General features: G+C 54.5%; 1 protein-coding gene across 1 annotated transcript in view; it reads left to right on the forward strand.

Moving 5' to 3' along the window:
* The first annotated feature begins 709 nt into the window (after positions 1-709).
* The window catches only part of LOC311625634 (UL16-binding protein 3-like), a 38178-nt gene continuing 25212 nt past the window's right edge, over positions 710-13675 (forward strand). Inside the window, exons 1-2 of the mRNA XM_084890164.1 lie at positions 710-1215; positions 2946-3200. Of these exons, the coding sequence (XP_084746290.1) occupies positions 1116-1215; positions 2946-3200 (355 nt within the window). The 5' untranslated portion in view covers positions 710-1115. The remainder of the gene's footprint in view (positions 1216-2945; positions 3201-13675) is intronic.

A 13675-nucleotide genomic window follows, 5' to 3' on the forward strand; every position in this document is an offset into this window, starting at 1 on the left:
GTGAGGAGAAATGGTTATGGTGGAGGGTTTGCTGTGGTGGCCAAGGGTGGGAGCAGGGAAGGGGCAAGGGTTGTGTGTTGGTGCCTGTGGGTGGAGACCCTGCCCAGCACCCCTGTCCTGATAGCACCTCTGTTCCTGCTTCCCCACTTGTGGGCTGGTGGAGGGAAGGAGGGTCCTGGGGTGGGAAAGTGTTGGGAGAGTGTGGGGTGTGGGTGGTTGTGTGGTGTCAGCAGTCAGTGGAAAGATACCACGGGAGGGATGGGCTAGTGGTGGGCGGGGCCAGGCTCGCAGCTCTGATTGGCGGGAGGAGACAGAGCCGGCCAGGGGCGGGAAGGCGCTGTCCACCTGCGCTCATTCACAGCCGCACTTTTTCTCCGGGCGCCTCCCGGCCACCTCTCCTGGTCACGAAAGCGCCTTTCCCGGCCTCTGCGCCTCACGCCGCCGCCGCCGCCCGCCTGCCCGCCCGGAGCGCTCACCGCCCGGAGCCACCGGCCTGCCCGCCGGGATCGCCCTCCGCCCGGAGCCGCAGACCTGCCCGCCGGGATCGCCCTCCGCTCGGAGCCGCAGGCCTGCCCGCCGGGATCGCCCTCCGCTCGGAGCCGCTTGCCTGCCCCCCGGGATCGCCCTCCGCTCGGAGCCGCCGGCCTGCCCGCCGGGATCGCCCTCCGCCCGGAGCCGCTCGCCTGCCCGCCGGAAGCGCTCACCGCCCGGAGCCGCAGGCCTGCCCGCCGGGATCGCCCTCCGCCCGGAGCCGCTCGCCTGCCCGCCGGAAGCGCTCACCGCCCGGAGCCGCAGGCCTGCCCGCCGGGATCGCCCTCCGCCCGGAGCCGCAGACCTGCCCGCCGGGATCGCCCTCCGCCCGGAGCCGCAGACCTGCCCGCCGGGATCGCCCTCCGCCCGGAGCCGCAGGCCTGCCCGCCGGGATCGCCCTCCGCCCCGAGCCGCAGGCCTGCCCGCCGGGTTCGCCCTCCGTCCCGAGCCGCGCTTCCCTCACCGGCCGCCCGCCTGTCCGCCTCGCAGCGCTCGTCTACGGAGCCGCCGGGCCTCCTCCCGCCTGCCCGCCCGTCCGCCCGTCCGCCTGTCTGGAGCTGAGCGCACCGACCGCGGCTGCTCCCATGGCGAGGACCCCGGGCCCCAAGTTCAGCCTCTTACTCCCGCTGCTCACGGTGCGGCTGGCCGGGGTGTGCACGGCGCCCGGCGCCTCGGGGCGCGGAGGTGAGTCCCCAGGAATCTGAGCGGCGGGGGGGGGGGGGGGGGGGGGGGGGGGGAAGGGAGCTGGGGGGGGATGGGGGGGAGGGAGCTGGTGTGGGGGCGGGAGGGCACTGATGGGGGAGGGGGGGGGACCGGGGCGCGGAGAAAGGACAGGTGAGAGGCCCGGGAAAGAGGAAGCAGGGACTTTATTTATTTATTTTATTTATTTATTTTATTTAAATTTTTTAAATTTTTTTAAAAATCAATCTTTATTGTTCATATTATTACAAAGGTTCCTCATTTCTTCCCCCCTCCACCAGGTTCCCACCCCACCCTCCGCCCCCTCCCCATCCCCCATTGTCCTCATCCATAGGTGCACAGTTTATGTTCAGTCTCTTCCTCCCTCCCTTTCCCCGACAGTAAATCCCTTTTCAGAGAGTAAATCTGTTACTTAGCATTTTCTCATATCAATAATACCTCCACATGCCCAATGATATGCTTCACACAAAAGACATTTCCAAATAGGTCAACCAGCCTCATCCAGGCCCCACCCAAGGCACTCACAGATCAACACCCCAGCGCTATACTAACTCAACACATCCAGATCTAAGCCTTCATCACTTGATTCAGCAGACCCTCAAGTTCCCACAAAAGTTTCGAGCCATGTCTGAGAGGCAGCCGTGGGGCAGGGGCAGGCGAGGAGCGAGCTGTTCCGGGCCTGGCTGCTCCGGGCCTGGCCTCTGTTGCTCTGGTTTGTTCCACAACCAGCTGCTCCGGGTCTGGTCACTGTCGCTCCCGACCTAGTTGCTCTGAACTTGGCTGTTGCTGCTCCGGGCCTGGCCGCACCTGACCTGGCTGCTCTGGGCCCGGCTGCCCCGGGCCCGGCCTCACCCAGCCTGGCAGCCGCTGCTCCACACCTGGCCTCACCCAGCATGGCAGCCGCTGCTCCGGGCCTGGCCCCACCCAGCCTGGCAGCCGCTGCTCCACGCCTGGCCGCACCCAGCCTGGCAGCCGCTGCTCCGGGCCTGGCCACACCCAGCCTGGCAGCCGCTGCTCCGGGCCTGGCCGCTCCCAGCCTGGCAGCTGGAAGCAGGGACTTTAAACTCACGGGCAGGGCCCATGGCTGGTCCAGAACCTTCCCTCCTCAGTGCCCTCCAGGGGCTCACTCCCCTCCCACCTAGGCTTCCGGGCAGCATTGCCTTGGGGAAGGCAGCTGGGGTTCCCAGTGCGCTGTCCCGCGGCTCCAGTTGTGCTTCTGGGGAACTGGGACCCCTGCTGAGGTCACTGGCCTGGTCTCCCCCGGAGCCCAGCTCTGCAGGTTCTACCTCCCGCCCTCTGCCACAGCCGGCCTGTGCCCCTCCTGCCCCCTGGGAGCCACTGCTGCCCTCACCAGCCCACCCAGGTCCATCACCCAGTTGTTGAGGGCCCCCAAACCAGTGCTTCCAAGACTCTTTTATCCCGGACTGAGCCTAATCACTTTCTCCACTAAGTGGCGCTTTATCCCTGCTGCCTGAGGACACACAGAGGACTTATCTGGAGATGTGGTTTCCTGGCATGCAGAGGCCTCCTGGTCCTCCTCAAGCAAGGGAGGGGCCCCAACCTTCCCCTGGAGAAGGGAGGCACTGGGCAGGGTCAGGCCTTGCTCTGCCAGCCCAGCAGTCATGGGGATTGTCTCGCTGTCACAGAGATGGGGGAGTGGTGTTTTGGGTCTTTTCCTTCCAACCCCAGTCCTCAGCAGCGTTTTTCTTTCACAGATTCTCACTCTCTTCACTATGATTTCAACATTTCTTCTGATAATCAGCCATGGTGTATTGTCCAAGGAAAGATGGATGAAGAGAAGTATCTTTTCTATGACTGTGGCAGCAATAAGGTCATACCTATGGATCTTCCGAGAGAGGCAGGAAAGGCCATTCATTCCTGTGAAGGAGAGTTAGGAACCCTGAGCAACATGGGAAATGAATTAAAACCATTACTGGCTGACATTAAACGTGAGAAATATGCAGATGGAGGTAAGTTTGAAAAATCCAAGGGTAGAAGCGAGCAGATTGTGGGGCTAGCTGTATGGATTGTGTTCATTTAAAAAGAAAACTGGATGCTGGGCCTTCCCACATAGCCCAGCAGGAAGGCGAGGGAGAGCAGGGCAGGGTTAGAAGTGTTCAGAAGAGGTGGACACCGGGTGGGGCAAAGCATTTGTCAAGACCAGAGGCTGATGTCTTTCCCATGGGCTGTGGGGCAGCTCCTCTCACCCTGCAGGTCAGGATGACGTGCCATGGAAGCACCAGTGGGTCCTTGGAGTTTTCCTTGGGTGGACAGAGGCTCCTTACCTTTCACTCTGAGACTGAAGAATATAAAGCGGATGATTCCGAAGGTGAACGGCTGAAGAAGAAGTGGGAGAATAATGAGGATTTGAGCAAGGACTTCAAAATGACCTTAAAGGGAGACTGCAAGGAATTGTATAAATGCTGGGTACACAGGAAGACAGAGCTGGAGACAACAGGTAACAGGGGAGACAGGGAAGGTGTTGTTTTCTTGAGATAAGCTAGACCTATGTTTGTGAGCATGTGGGTGTGGCAGTGGGTGAATGTGTGTGTGTGTGTATGTGTGTGTGTGTATGTCTCTGCCTGTAAGCGTGTGTATGTGAATGGGTGTGAGTGTGTTTGAAAAGTGACTAGTCTGCAGTGAGTTCTTGGGAGAGTAATGGCCATGGGTGTGTTCTCTCCTTTCTCTTCTGATCTCCTCAGGAGTCTGTTTTTAGACCTGTTCTTTACTGTTCCCTCTTCTCGGCATCACTTTTCTTCTTCATCTCACTTGGCCTATTTCTGGAAATCCTTCAATATGACCTCAAATCAGCTCCTGGGAAGACTTCTCTTCCACCTTCCTCGTGAGTGTCCTCCTCGTTTCTTACAGCAGGAATGCCTGGTATATTTTAACCCCTTGCTTCCCCCATTAGCTCTCTGAGTCCCTTTGAGACAGGGCCCATCTCCATTCTTTGTTCCAACCCCAGATATGTCACAGTGGCTGCCACACGTAGAGGGTAGAAATGTCTGCAACATAGGATTACCTGGGATATCAGGAGCTGAGGAGGTGTCTCCTCAGAATTGAGTACTGCATTGGATGTCCCTCTTGTGCTTTCATTGCAGCTGCACCGACCACAGTCCCGGCCACAGCCACAACCACACCTACCATAGCCTCAGCTGCACCAACCAAGTCCACAGTCGTGTTGGAGACCTGGGCCATCCTTCTCATTGTATTGGTGATTTTCTTCATCATGACCATCATTTGCTTCCCTTACAAGAAAACGGTAAAGAGGGCAGAATTGAGTGGGAAATGAGGGGCAGGCGGCCTGGAATGAGGACAGAGTTAGATGGAAGCCTTTTTTTTCTGGAACCCTCTGGGAATCCTGGGTGCTTTGATTCAATCCACGCGCCTCTACACTCCAAATACTGAGCCACTGAGCACCTCCTGCCTTGAGCAAAGGTGACTCCAGTAATAGGTGTGGCTGAGCTGCTGGTGGAGTTGGATGCTGACTGGTGACTGGAGCAGGAATCCATGGGGCAGGACAGGGACACTCACTCTCAGAGCTGTGAGATGTTACCAGGGTGGGGAGAGGAGGCCAACCAAGGATCTTTCCACAACTACAACCGTTCCCTGGTAGAGAAACCAGGATGCAGGTCTCTCTCTTTGGACAAGGCTCTTCTGGGCTTTTTTAGGATCAAAATTTAAGTAGAGGGAGCATCACAGTTCATTTGCACCTTTAGTCTTGAGCCCCACCTGTCTTTGGTTCTGACTTGCCTTGTGATAAAGGTGGTAGGATGTGGGTACAAGCTGTAGGGCCTAGGATGGTGGTGAGAGCTGATGGGAAATACATGACTCTCAGTGAGGGTGGGGCTCTGAGATGGAAGGATTTGGGGTAGGTATCCCCAGGGGAACTGACCCAGGATTTTCTCAGCCCCTGAGACAAACAGGGGTTTCTTTTCAGGTGTCAGAAGATGCTGCTCAATAGCTCCTGGAAGTGTGGCTGCCTTTCCACCTCCAGCAGTGCACGTGTTGGCCCCCAGGAGCTGCAGTCCTTACAGCAAAAGCAGAGACCTGCAGGAGGTCAAGAGGATTCAGAAGATGCTATGTTCAGATCCTAAATCCCATGAGAAGTTTGGCAACTCTGCACAGTTTTCAACATTTGGTTCCATTTTCTCTTGGTGCCAATTGTTATAATTCTTGCATTTAGCTCTTCAACTGCTTGAAAAAGAAACCTAACCAGAGAGACCACATTCCAGTCTCCCCTTGGGTTGTGGAAAATGAGATACATCTCTGCATCATGATCTCGTTGTAGCTAATGAACAAGATACTGTGTGATACTTCAGGCTTTACAGATCAGAAGTCTGTTCCAACCACTTAGCTCTGCTGTGTAGGGTGAAAGCAGTGCTAGACAATACTTGACAAACCTTTGGGCTGATGCTCTAAACACTGAGTCAAAGCAGCCAGGGCCTCACCACCTTTTATTTATTTATTTTTTTAATTAATTTTTTTTTTATGTTTCTACTTTTTTTTTTAAAATATATTTTATAAAGGGGAAAATGATATTTATGATGGTTACCTTTAGAAAGTTTTAAACTATGTAATGCTATTTAAAGTTATACCTCTCTATGAAATAATACTATAACAATACAATTTCTTAGGGATTTTGTTTTATAACACACAGTATTTTAGGTGATTATTGTTTTTCTGAATAATGCTGTAAATAAAACCAGTGGTTCTGATAAATTACTATGTAAACAGAATTTACCATCTTTGTCATGTCATGGAATAAAAAAAATTATATGGAACCTAAGGTATGAGGATTTATCTGCTATTACCGCACACTCCACCCCCCGCAGTGACTTTCCTGTGATTCTGTCCCTGCAGACTCACCTCCTTCAGTGGCTGAAACATCTCTACTTTAAAAAATATATATTTCATTGACTTTTATAGAGAGGAAGGGAGATGGAGAGTTAGAAACATTCTTGAGAGGGAAACATTGATCAGCTTCTTCCCACTGGGGATTGAGCCTACATCCAAGGTACATGCCCTTTGCAGGAAGCCAATTCCAGCATGTCAGCAGGGCTGAATCACCTGAGATGGCTGAAAAGCATCTCCCCAAAACCTCAATAGGACATTTCCCCAAACCTGAATAAGATAATCATTTGCTTCTAGACAGCTCAGGGCATTTTAATGCCTCCTGTTGGCCAAACACCTGAACAGCTGTAGGTTATTCCCCAAACTGAGAATGCTTCTGTAAAAGTACCCCTTGAAACTGTACCCTTTGAAGTATGTCTCCACATTGCCTTAGGACAAATTGTGTTAATAAATAGCATGGAGGTCCTTAGACAAGGGGTAGTCTTTAGCTGTTTTTAGTTGAAGCTCCTCTGACCCCCCAATGCCTTTCAAAATTATCTTTCTTCTTTGGACTCCTTCTGAATCTATGAATCAGCTCCTTTCTCCAGAATGCTGAACCCTTTGTTCGGCTGGGACAAGAACCCCCGGCAGCTCTTGACCAGAATTGAACCAGGACCCTTCAGTCCACAGGCTGATGCTCTGTTCACTTGACCAAACTGATTAGAGTGGAAACATCTCTACTTCTCAAAGCTGTTTAATCCCCTCATAACAAAGAATTAGCATCAAGGACACATAAAGAACTACAAATAAGTTAGATTCCATCAAATTGTTCAAAGATGTAGGAGAAAGGTTGTGAGGAGTCCAAGGAAAATAAAATTTAAAAACAATAATCTGGCTCTTTTATTGGATTTGCTTTGCATTTTTGGATGAGAGGGTGTCTTCAGTCTCACAGTACATTTGATTCTGGTGTTTCCCTTTTGGCATGAGATGCAGGTAATTTTTATTTCATTTCCTTTGGATCTTTATATCATGAGGTACATTATTATTGATTATTGTCCATATCAGTCTATTTCCTCCATGATCTTGTGTTTTTAAGGACAGCACGATTCCCTGTCAAGTTTCATTTTTTGTGAAGACAAAACTAATGCGTAAGGCAAAGACCCCACGGATCTTCAGAACTCCCGGTGATAGCTGCTGTGAAACACCCATGCAGATATGGAGTTGGGGGTATGTGGGGGAGTGGTATAAAGGAGGGGAATTGGCAGATGGATCTTCAGACTTCACAAAACTGTCAATCTGCAGCAATCTCAGCTGGAGATCTCAAGAGCATGAGAAAAAATGAAAGGCGGTGGTTGAGGCCATTGAATCACAATTCTCTGCCCATGGGTATGTGTACACACACACACACACACACACACACACACACACACACAGGAGGGGACAGACCTGGACCCTATCTGCTAACCGCTTCATCCCAGGAGTCAGACAGAGATCAGGGGCGGGTTCAGGGGCAGGAATCATCTCTGGTTAAACTCCCAGGGCAAATGCATTTTCTGAAAAGCCTCTGGATGCGTGAAGGCAGGACTGGGCTGCTCAGGAGCCAGGGCTTGGCGGGACCCCAGGAAGCTTCTCTTGTGTGTAGAGCAGCGAGGGGCGGGGAGGGGAAGTTGGTGGGAGAGGCTTTTGTTTTCTCCCTCTTTTCCTGAAAAGGATGACTGCTATGAAGTTCTTCCTCCCCCCACAACCACCCCCTTCCGCTGTATCCCACGGGTTCACTGGCTTCCTGGCTGAGCACCCTTTCTCCTCCTTCTGCTCCAGCACGCTAGCAGGGAGGGCCCTGAGCCAGGTGCCTTCCCTGCCAGAGGCCAGGGATGGGCAGCGAAACCCAGAGAGGCCAGCAGGCGGGAGGGGGAGTGCAGGCGGGCGGGCTGATGGAAAATACAATTTTGAAAAGATTGGAAATCTCACAAATAATCCAGATAATACAAATAAAAAGTGCAACAGATATCCTCACATGCCCACAGAAGTGCCAAATATTTTAAATTGTGTCAACCCTAACCACTGGACAGGAAATTCAGTGACAGGAATTCTCTTGCAAGATTGTTATAAGTCTGAACTGAATCACCCATGTGAGATATAATTTAACAATATCCAGTACAGTGGACTATAGACTCACCGTACATGGCAACCTGAGTCACTTCAAGTCTCACACACATGGTTGAGAACTGCTGCTGTAGAAAATGTGTCAGTGGTGGGATATTCCCAGCTTACTGCCCAGTAGCTCAGGAACAGACTTCCTGTTACTGCATTCAGAATAATTTTATAACATTTTTCTTGTTGTAAAAATTCTGGAACTGGTTTTAAAAGTGAGAATTTTGGAACAACGTAATTTTCAGAACGTGCTACATGAAGGGAGGTACCTCAATGTGTGCAATAGAGATGGGGAGAATGGCCTCCCCTGCCCCCGCCTCTGATCCTTCTCTTTGTCTAAAGTCAGGCCTTCCTCCTTTATTTTCTGCTGACCCTTCGGTGCTCCAATCCTCCTCAGCTACTCCCTCCTCCACCTCCACAGCATGGTCAGCCCAGGCCTGGGGTGGGTGGTGCTCAAACTCACTGCATGTACCTGACCCTGACTGTGAGCCAGGAGCTCCCAAGTGGCCAAATCAGAGAGAAGGGCTTGTGCAGCTCTTCTGAGATAGATCAACCCTGTCAGCAGTGTGTGTGTGTGTGTGTGTGTGTGTGTGTGTGTGTGTTCCTGATACAGTTCGATTCTGGAACTCAAGATTGCCATAGGTATTTCCCACATCCCCACCCTATCCCTGACTCTGCCTGTCATCTCCTGTTCTCCATTTTCTTGTGGTATTAGCCTCCTTGGCCTACCCACTGGTCCTCACTATCTTGCCTCCAAGCTGGCTTCTTCCTCGAGCTGGCATCCCCTGTCCCATCACTAAGAGCTGGTCCTTCAGAGATGAACATAACTGTACCTCACCTTTAAGCCTTCCTGATCCTTCTCAGGCTAAATGGTCTCCTCCTGTGTGTCCTGACACCCGAGTCCACAGTAGGAGTACTGCACTTGGTGAGGGGTGTTTGTGAACTGTGTGCTCCCACCTCACGTGGTCATGAGGAGTAGATTGCATCCTTTTATCAGCTCTATTCTACAAGGTGTAATACATTTTGTTTCTAAATCAAATATGATCAATTGATTTATCCAGGGAGCAGGAGATTAGGGGTGGTTCTTCTGAAGGTTGGAGATGGTTTGCTGTGGGTGGTTATGTTTATAGTGAGACCCACACATGAGGAGGCCCTCCCTCAGCTCGTGTTCTTCAAGGTTATGCAGTTGAGCAGAGAATGACTGAGCACCAACAGGTATTGCTCCCTGTTTCACAAAAGGGACACATTGCTTTTCCGGTGACCACAGGAAGTATGGGGCACAAAATATAAAGGGTCCACCTGCAGGTCTGATATTCTGACTATGGAGAGTAGACTGTGGAGGCGGTACCATGGTTCACCCCGCCACATTAAGGGGCAGAGTATTATATATTTCTCTCTGGACCGCGACCAGCACTGCTAGAGAGCAGACACAATTCCTGAGTAGGGATGATTGGGGATTGAGAAAATGAGAGAGATAGATGCAGAAACAGTAGGGAAAGCTGGGACTTGGTGGGAGAGCTGTCCTCTGATGGAGAGACAGTGACCCAGAGCGGGTGCAGCGCGTTTATTTTATACAATATGATTCCAGGGAGTTTTACTAGAGTTTAAAACAAAAGAAATTATGAGGAGTCATGGTTAAAGATCAAGCTATAATTTTTCATTCTTGTAGCTTCTTTGTGATTGTCACTCTTGGCTGGGCCCGGATAATTGCATCCATTCCTTGAGTCTGGCTGAACTTAGATAATGAAACCCATCCCCTGGCACCTGAGTTAAGAGTCAGGCTGACAACGTACCTGCCTCTGGCACATGGCTCTGCCAACGCCACTGGATTCAGCTGACAATAATGTAAGACATGCTCATGTGCCCTCCCAGGCACTCTCTGCAGCAGAGCACTGGGGCCACCAGCTCAGCTGCCCATGCTTTGGCCACCACACACTCTGGACCAGCCTGGAAGGTGCTGTGCAAGAGGCAGGATGGGAAGGAAAGTCCACAAGCCAGGGAGGGTGCCTGGCCGGCCTGGCTTCCATAGCAGCAGGGCGGGACTGGTCCTGTGTGAATGGGTCATTTCTCTTCCCTGTCTTCTAGGCTCAATGGCTAGAAGGTGGGCTGGGAGTTGGTGGGGTTGAGGGGCTGGTGGTGTGGGTTTTCAGCGCAGGGGTGGGGTGAGGAAAGACTCCTTCCAGGCAGCGCATCTGACCTAGATTAGTAGGGCTCATCAGGGATCACAACCTTGAGGATTTCTGTTGCCTGGGTACCTTGACTCTGGGAGTCTGACTCAGGTTCCAGGAATGTTGTAACAGCAGGACCTAAGCTCACACCTACAGTTTCACCAAGAAATCCCGTCTCCAGAAAGGTGGGGGCCCTGTTGCTGTGGAACTCAGGCTGGCCAAGCACCTGCCCTGGCTGGCTGGCTAGCCCGCCATGCCTGTGGGAAGCGGTGGCCCCAGCACACTGCACCCAGAGAGCGCTGGATGTAAGTAATAACAGCAAAGACAAAACACAAGAATAAATACTTGTGTGTGTGTGTGTGTGTGTTGGGGGGAGGGGGGGGACCTAAAAGCAGCTTCCCTAGAAAGAGGCTGGGCCTTTGCTAGTTTTGAGAACTGGGCCACTTCTGAGACCCCATTACTAGAAGCAGAGGCCCGGTTCCAATGAGGACGGACCCTTCAAGTTGACAGCAAGTGGCTTATGGCCTTTGGCCTGGCTAAGTGTCCACCGGAAACAGAAGCCACCCAGACATTCACATTGGAACTAGTGTGTAGAGCACCTGGGAAGGCACATGGGCATTTCTTTACATTGTCAGCTGAATCCAGGGTGGTTGGCAAAGCCATGCCCTGGAAATACATTCTGCCAAGAGGCAGAAGTGTTAACAGCTTGATCTTCATTTCTACCCAGGTGCCAGGGAGCGGGTTTTATTATCTAAATCTAGCCAAACACCGGGAACGAATAGGAAAACTTCCTGGTATTTGGGGGTATCAAATAAACACGCTGCATTGGCTCTGGGTCACTGTCTCTCCATCTGAAGCGGGCAGGGGGTCCTAGCTTTTTCCTTCCATTTTGTGTCTTGTCTCTTTCTTGTATTTCTCTATCCCCAGCCACCCCTACTCAGTAACTGAACCCGCTCTATAGCCGTGCTCCACATGGAAAAGAGAAATATTTACACCAATGTGTGAGTTGACATCATTTTCAGACACCAGAAGTGTCATCCCCAGCCACCCATAGTTAGGGGTGATGAGGAGGGCAGACAGAGTGGTTAGGGGTGATCAGGCAGGCAGACAGGTGAGCAGTTAGGAGCCAGAGTTCCTGGATTGCAAGATGGATGTCTGACTGCCAGTTTAGGTGGCACCGAGGTCGAGGGCAGCCCGAGGGGTAGGGGTCGGGGGGCGGGACGGCCGCTTAGGCTCCGCGCTCTTGTCCTGGCAGGTCGCAGCCAGGAGGGCCAGGCGCGCCTAGCCCCGGCCCCTGGAGAGTCCGCCACGGTCCCCGCCTCCATGGACGCCTTCGGGGGAGGGGGGGGCCTGAGCCTGGAGCGCCTGCCCGAGGGGCTCCGGCCCCCGCCGCCGCCGCCGCCGCATGGCATAGGTCCGCCTTCCACTTGGTTCGCACTGCCGACCCTGGGGAGCCGCTGGAGAACTCGGCCAGCGAGTCGTCGGACAGGGCGCTGCCAGAGAAGGAGCGCGGCGGGGGTGGGGAAGAAGGCTTCGGAGGCGGAGCACCTGGCTAAGAAGAAGAAGCCCTGGTGGCGGCGCACGCACTTCACTAGCAGCAGCTGCAAGGGCTGGCGGCCTCGTTCCTGAGGAACCGCTACCCTGACAGCAGCGTGCGGGCGGACATGGCCGTGTGGACCAAGCTCACGGAGCCGCGCGGGAGGGAGGGTCCGGTGCAGGCCCCGGCGAGCCAAGTGGCGGGAGCTGGGCCCGCGCAAGGGCGGCTCCGTGCTTCAGCCCAGCGGCCCGGTGCGGCCCTACGGGGGCGTGTGCGCCGCCGCCGGCTACCCCTACAGCGCCCAGCTCCATCTCCTCCATGACCATGCCGTCGAGCCTGGGCCCCGGCGCCGTGCCCGGCATGCCCAACTCCGGCGTCAACAACATCAACAACCTCACCGGCTCCTCCTCGCTTACCTGGGCCCTGCCCTGATGGTGCCCCGCCTCGTCCCCCCTCGCCCTCCGGCCTCAGCGCCTGCCAGTGCACCAGCTGACCGCCCGCCCGGCCGAGGCCGCGGGGGCGCAGGGCGCGCGCGGGGCCTGGCTCTCTGCGCCCGGCCTCTCCTCCTCGCCCCCCTCCTCCGGGCTGGTTTTGTGTTTGCTTTTCCGGACCCCACTCTGCCCTCCCAAACCAGACAAAACCAAAAGATCTGGGAGCCAAGTGCCGCGGAAGAAAACCACAAAACCGATGACTTGCAATTTCCCCCGGGAGCTGGCCGCAGGGGCGCCCAGCCTCGACCCCAGCGAACCTAGACGCCCCCTCCGAGCTGGGCCCGGCCCAGCGAACCTTGGCTCGACCCGGATCCGAGTGGGAGCGGGCGTTGGGCCGGGTGACGGTGTCTGGCCTGGAGGCTAAGGGCGGGGACTCGCCGTGGAGCCGCGAACTCCGGGCTCCGGAACCCTCCGCGGCCTGGCGCCCGGGAAAACGAAAGGCTACGGCGCCGCGGGTGCGGCGCGAGGATGGGGTGGGCTCGTCTCTGAGGACCCCGGCTTCCCCGCAGGCAGGCCCAGGTCCTCTGCTCCGCCCCGGGCTGGGAGGCGACCCCCTGGCCCGGCGCAGAGCTGCGTGCGGTGCCAGAAGAAGCGAGCCGAGCCGGGAGCTCCGGGCCTGGCCGCGGCCTCTCCCCGCGCCCACTTTGCACACCCGCTCTCCGGCCCGAGCCCCTGGTTACAGCGTCCCTGTGTATACAGTCGGACTGACTGTATAAGATTATAAATCTGTCTATATCGACTTGTCCATGTACATCTATTAAAACCATAGTAAGAGCGTGCTATAAAAAAAAAAAAAAAGAAAGAAAAAAGAAAGAAAAAAGAAACCATCAGCAGACGTGAGCCTACATCCATGACCGTCATATGCTGTGCCTCCTCAGTGGGTGGAAAAGGTGGGTGTGGGACCCCAAAGAACTGGGTGGTAAAACCAGCTGAGCTGGGGGAAGAGCAGTGGCAGGTGAGGGCAGGGTCTGAAATGAGTGCCTGGGGTTGCAGGTTCTGTAATCCCTCTGAAGAGTTGGCTTTGAAGTCCTAGGTGAGGAGAGATGGTTATGGTGGAGGGTGTGCTGTGGTGGCCAAGGGTGGGAGCAGGGAAGGGTTGTGTGTTGGTGCCCCTGGGTGAAAACTCTGCCCAGCACCCCTGTCCTGATAGCACCTCTGTTCCTGCTTCCCCACTTGTGGGCTGGTGGAGGGAAGGAGGGTCCTGGGGTGGGAAAGTGTGTTGGGAGAGTGTGGGGTGTCAGTGGTTTTGTGGGTGTCAGCAGTCA

Source organism: Pipistrellus hanaki, assembly GCF_964339955.1.
Source record: "Pipistrellus hanaki genome assembly, chromosome: 7".
Classification (NCBI taxonomy): domain Eukaryota; kingdom Metazoa; phylum Chordata; class Mammalia; order Chiroptera; family Vespertilionidae; genus Pipistrellus; species Pipistrellus hanaki.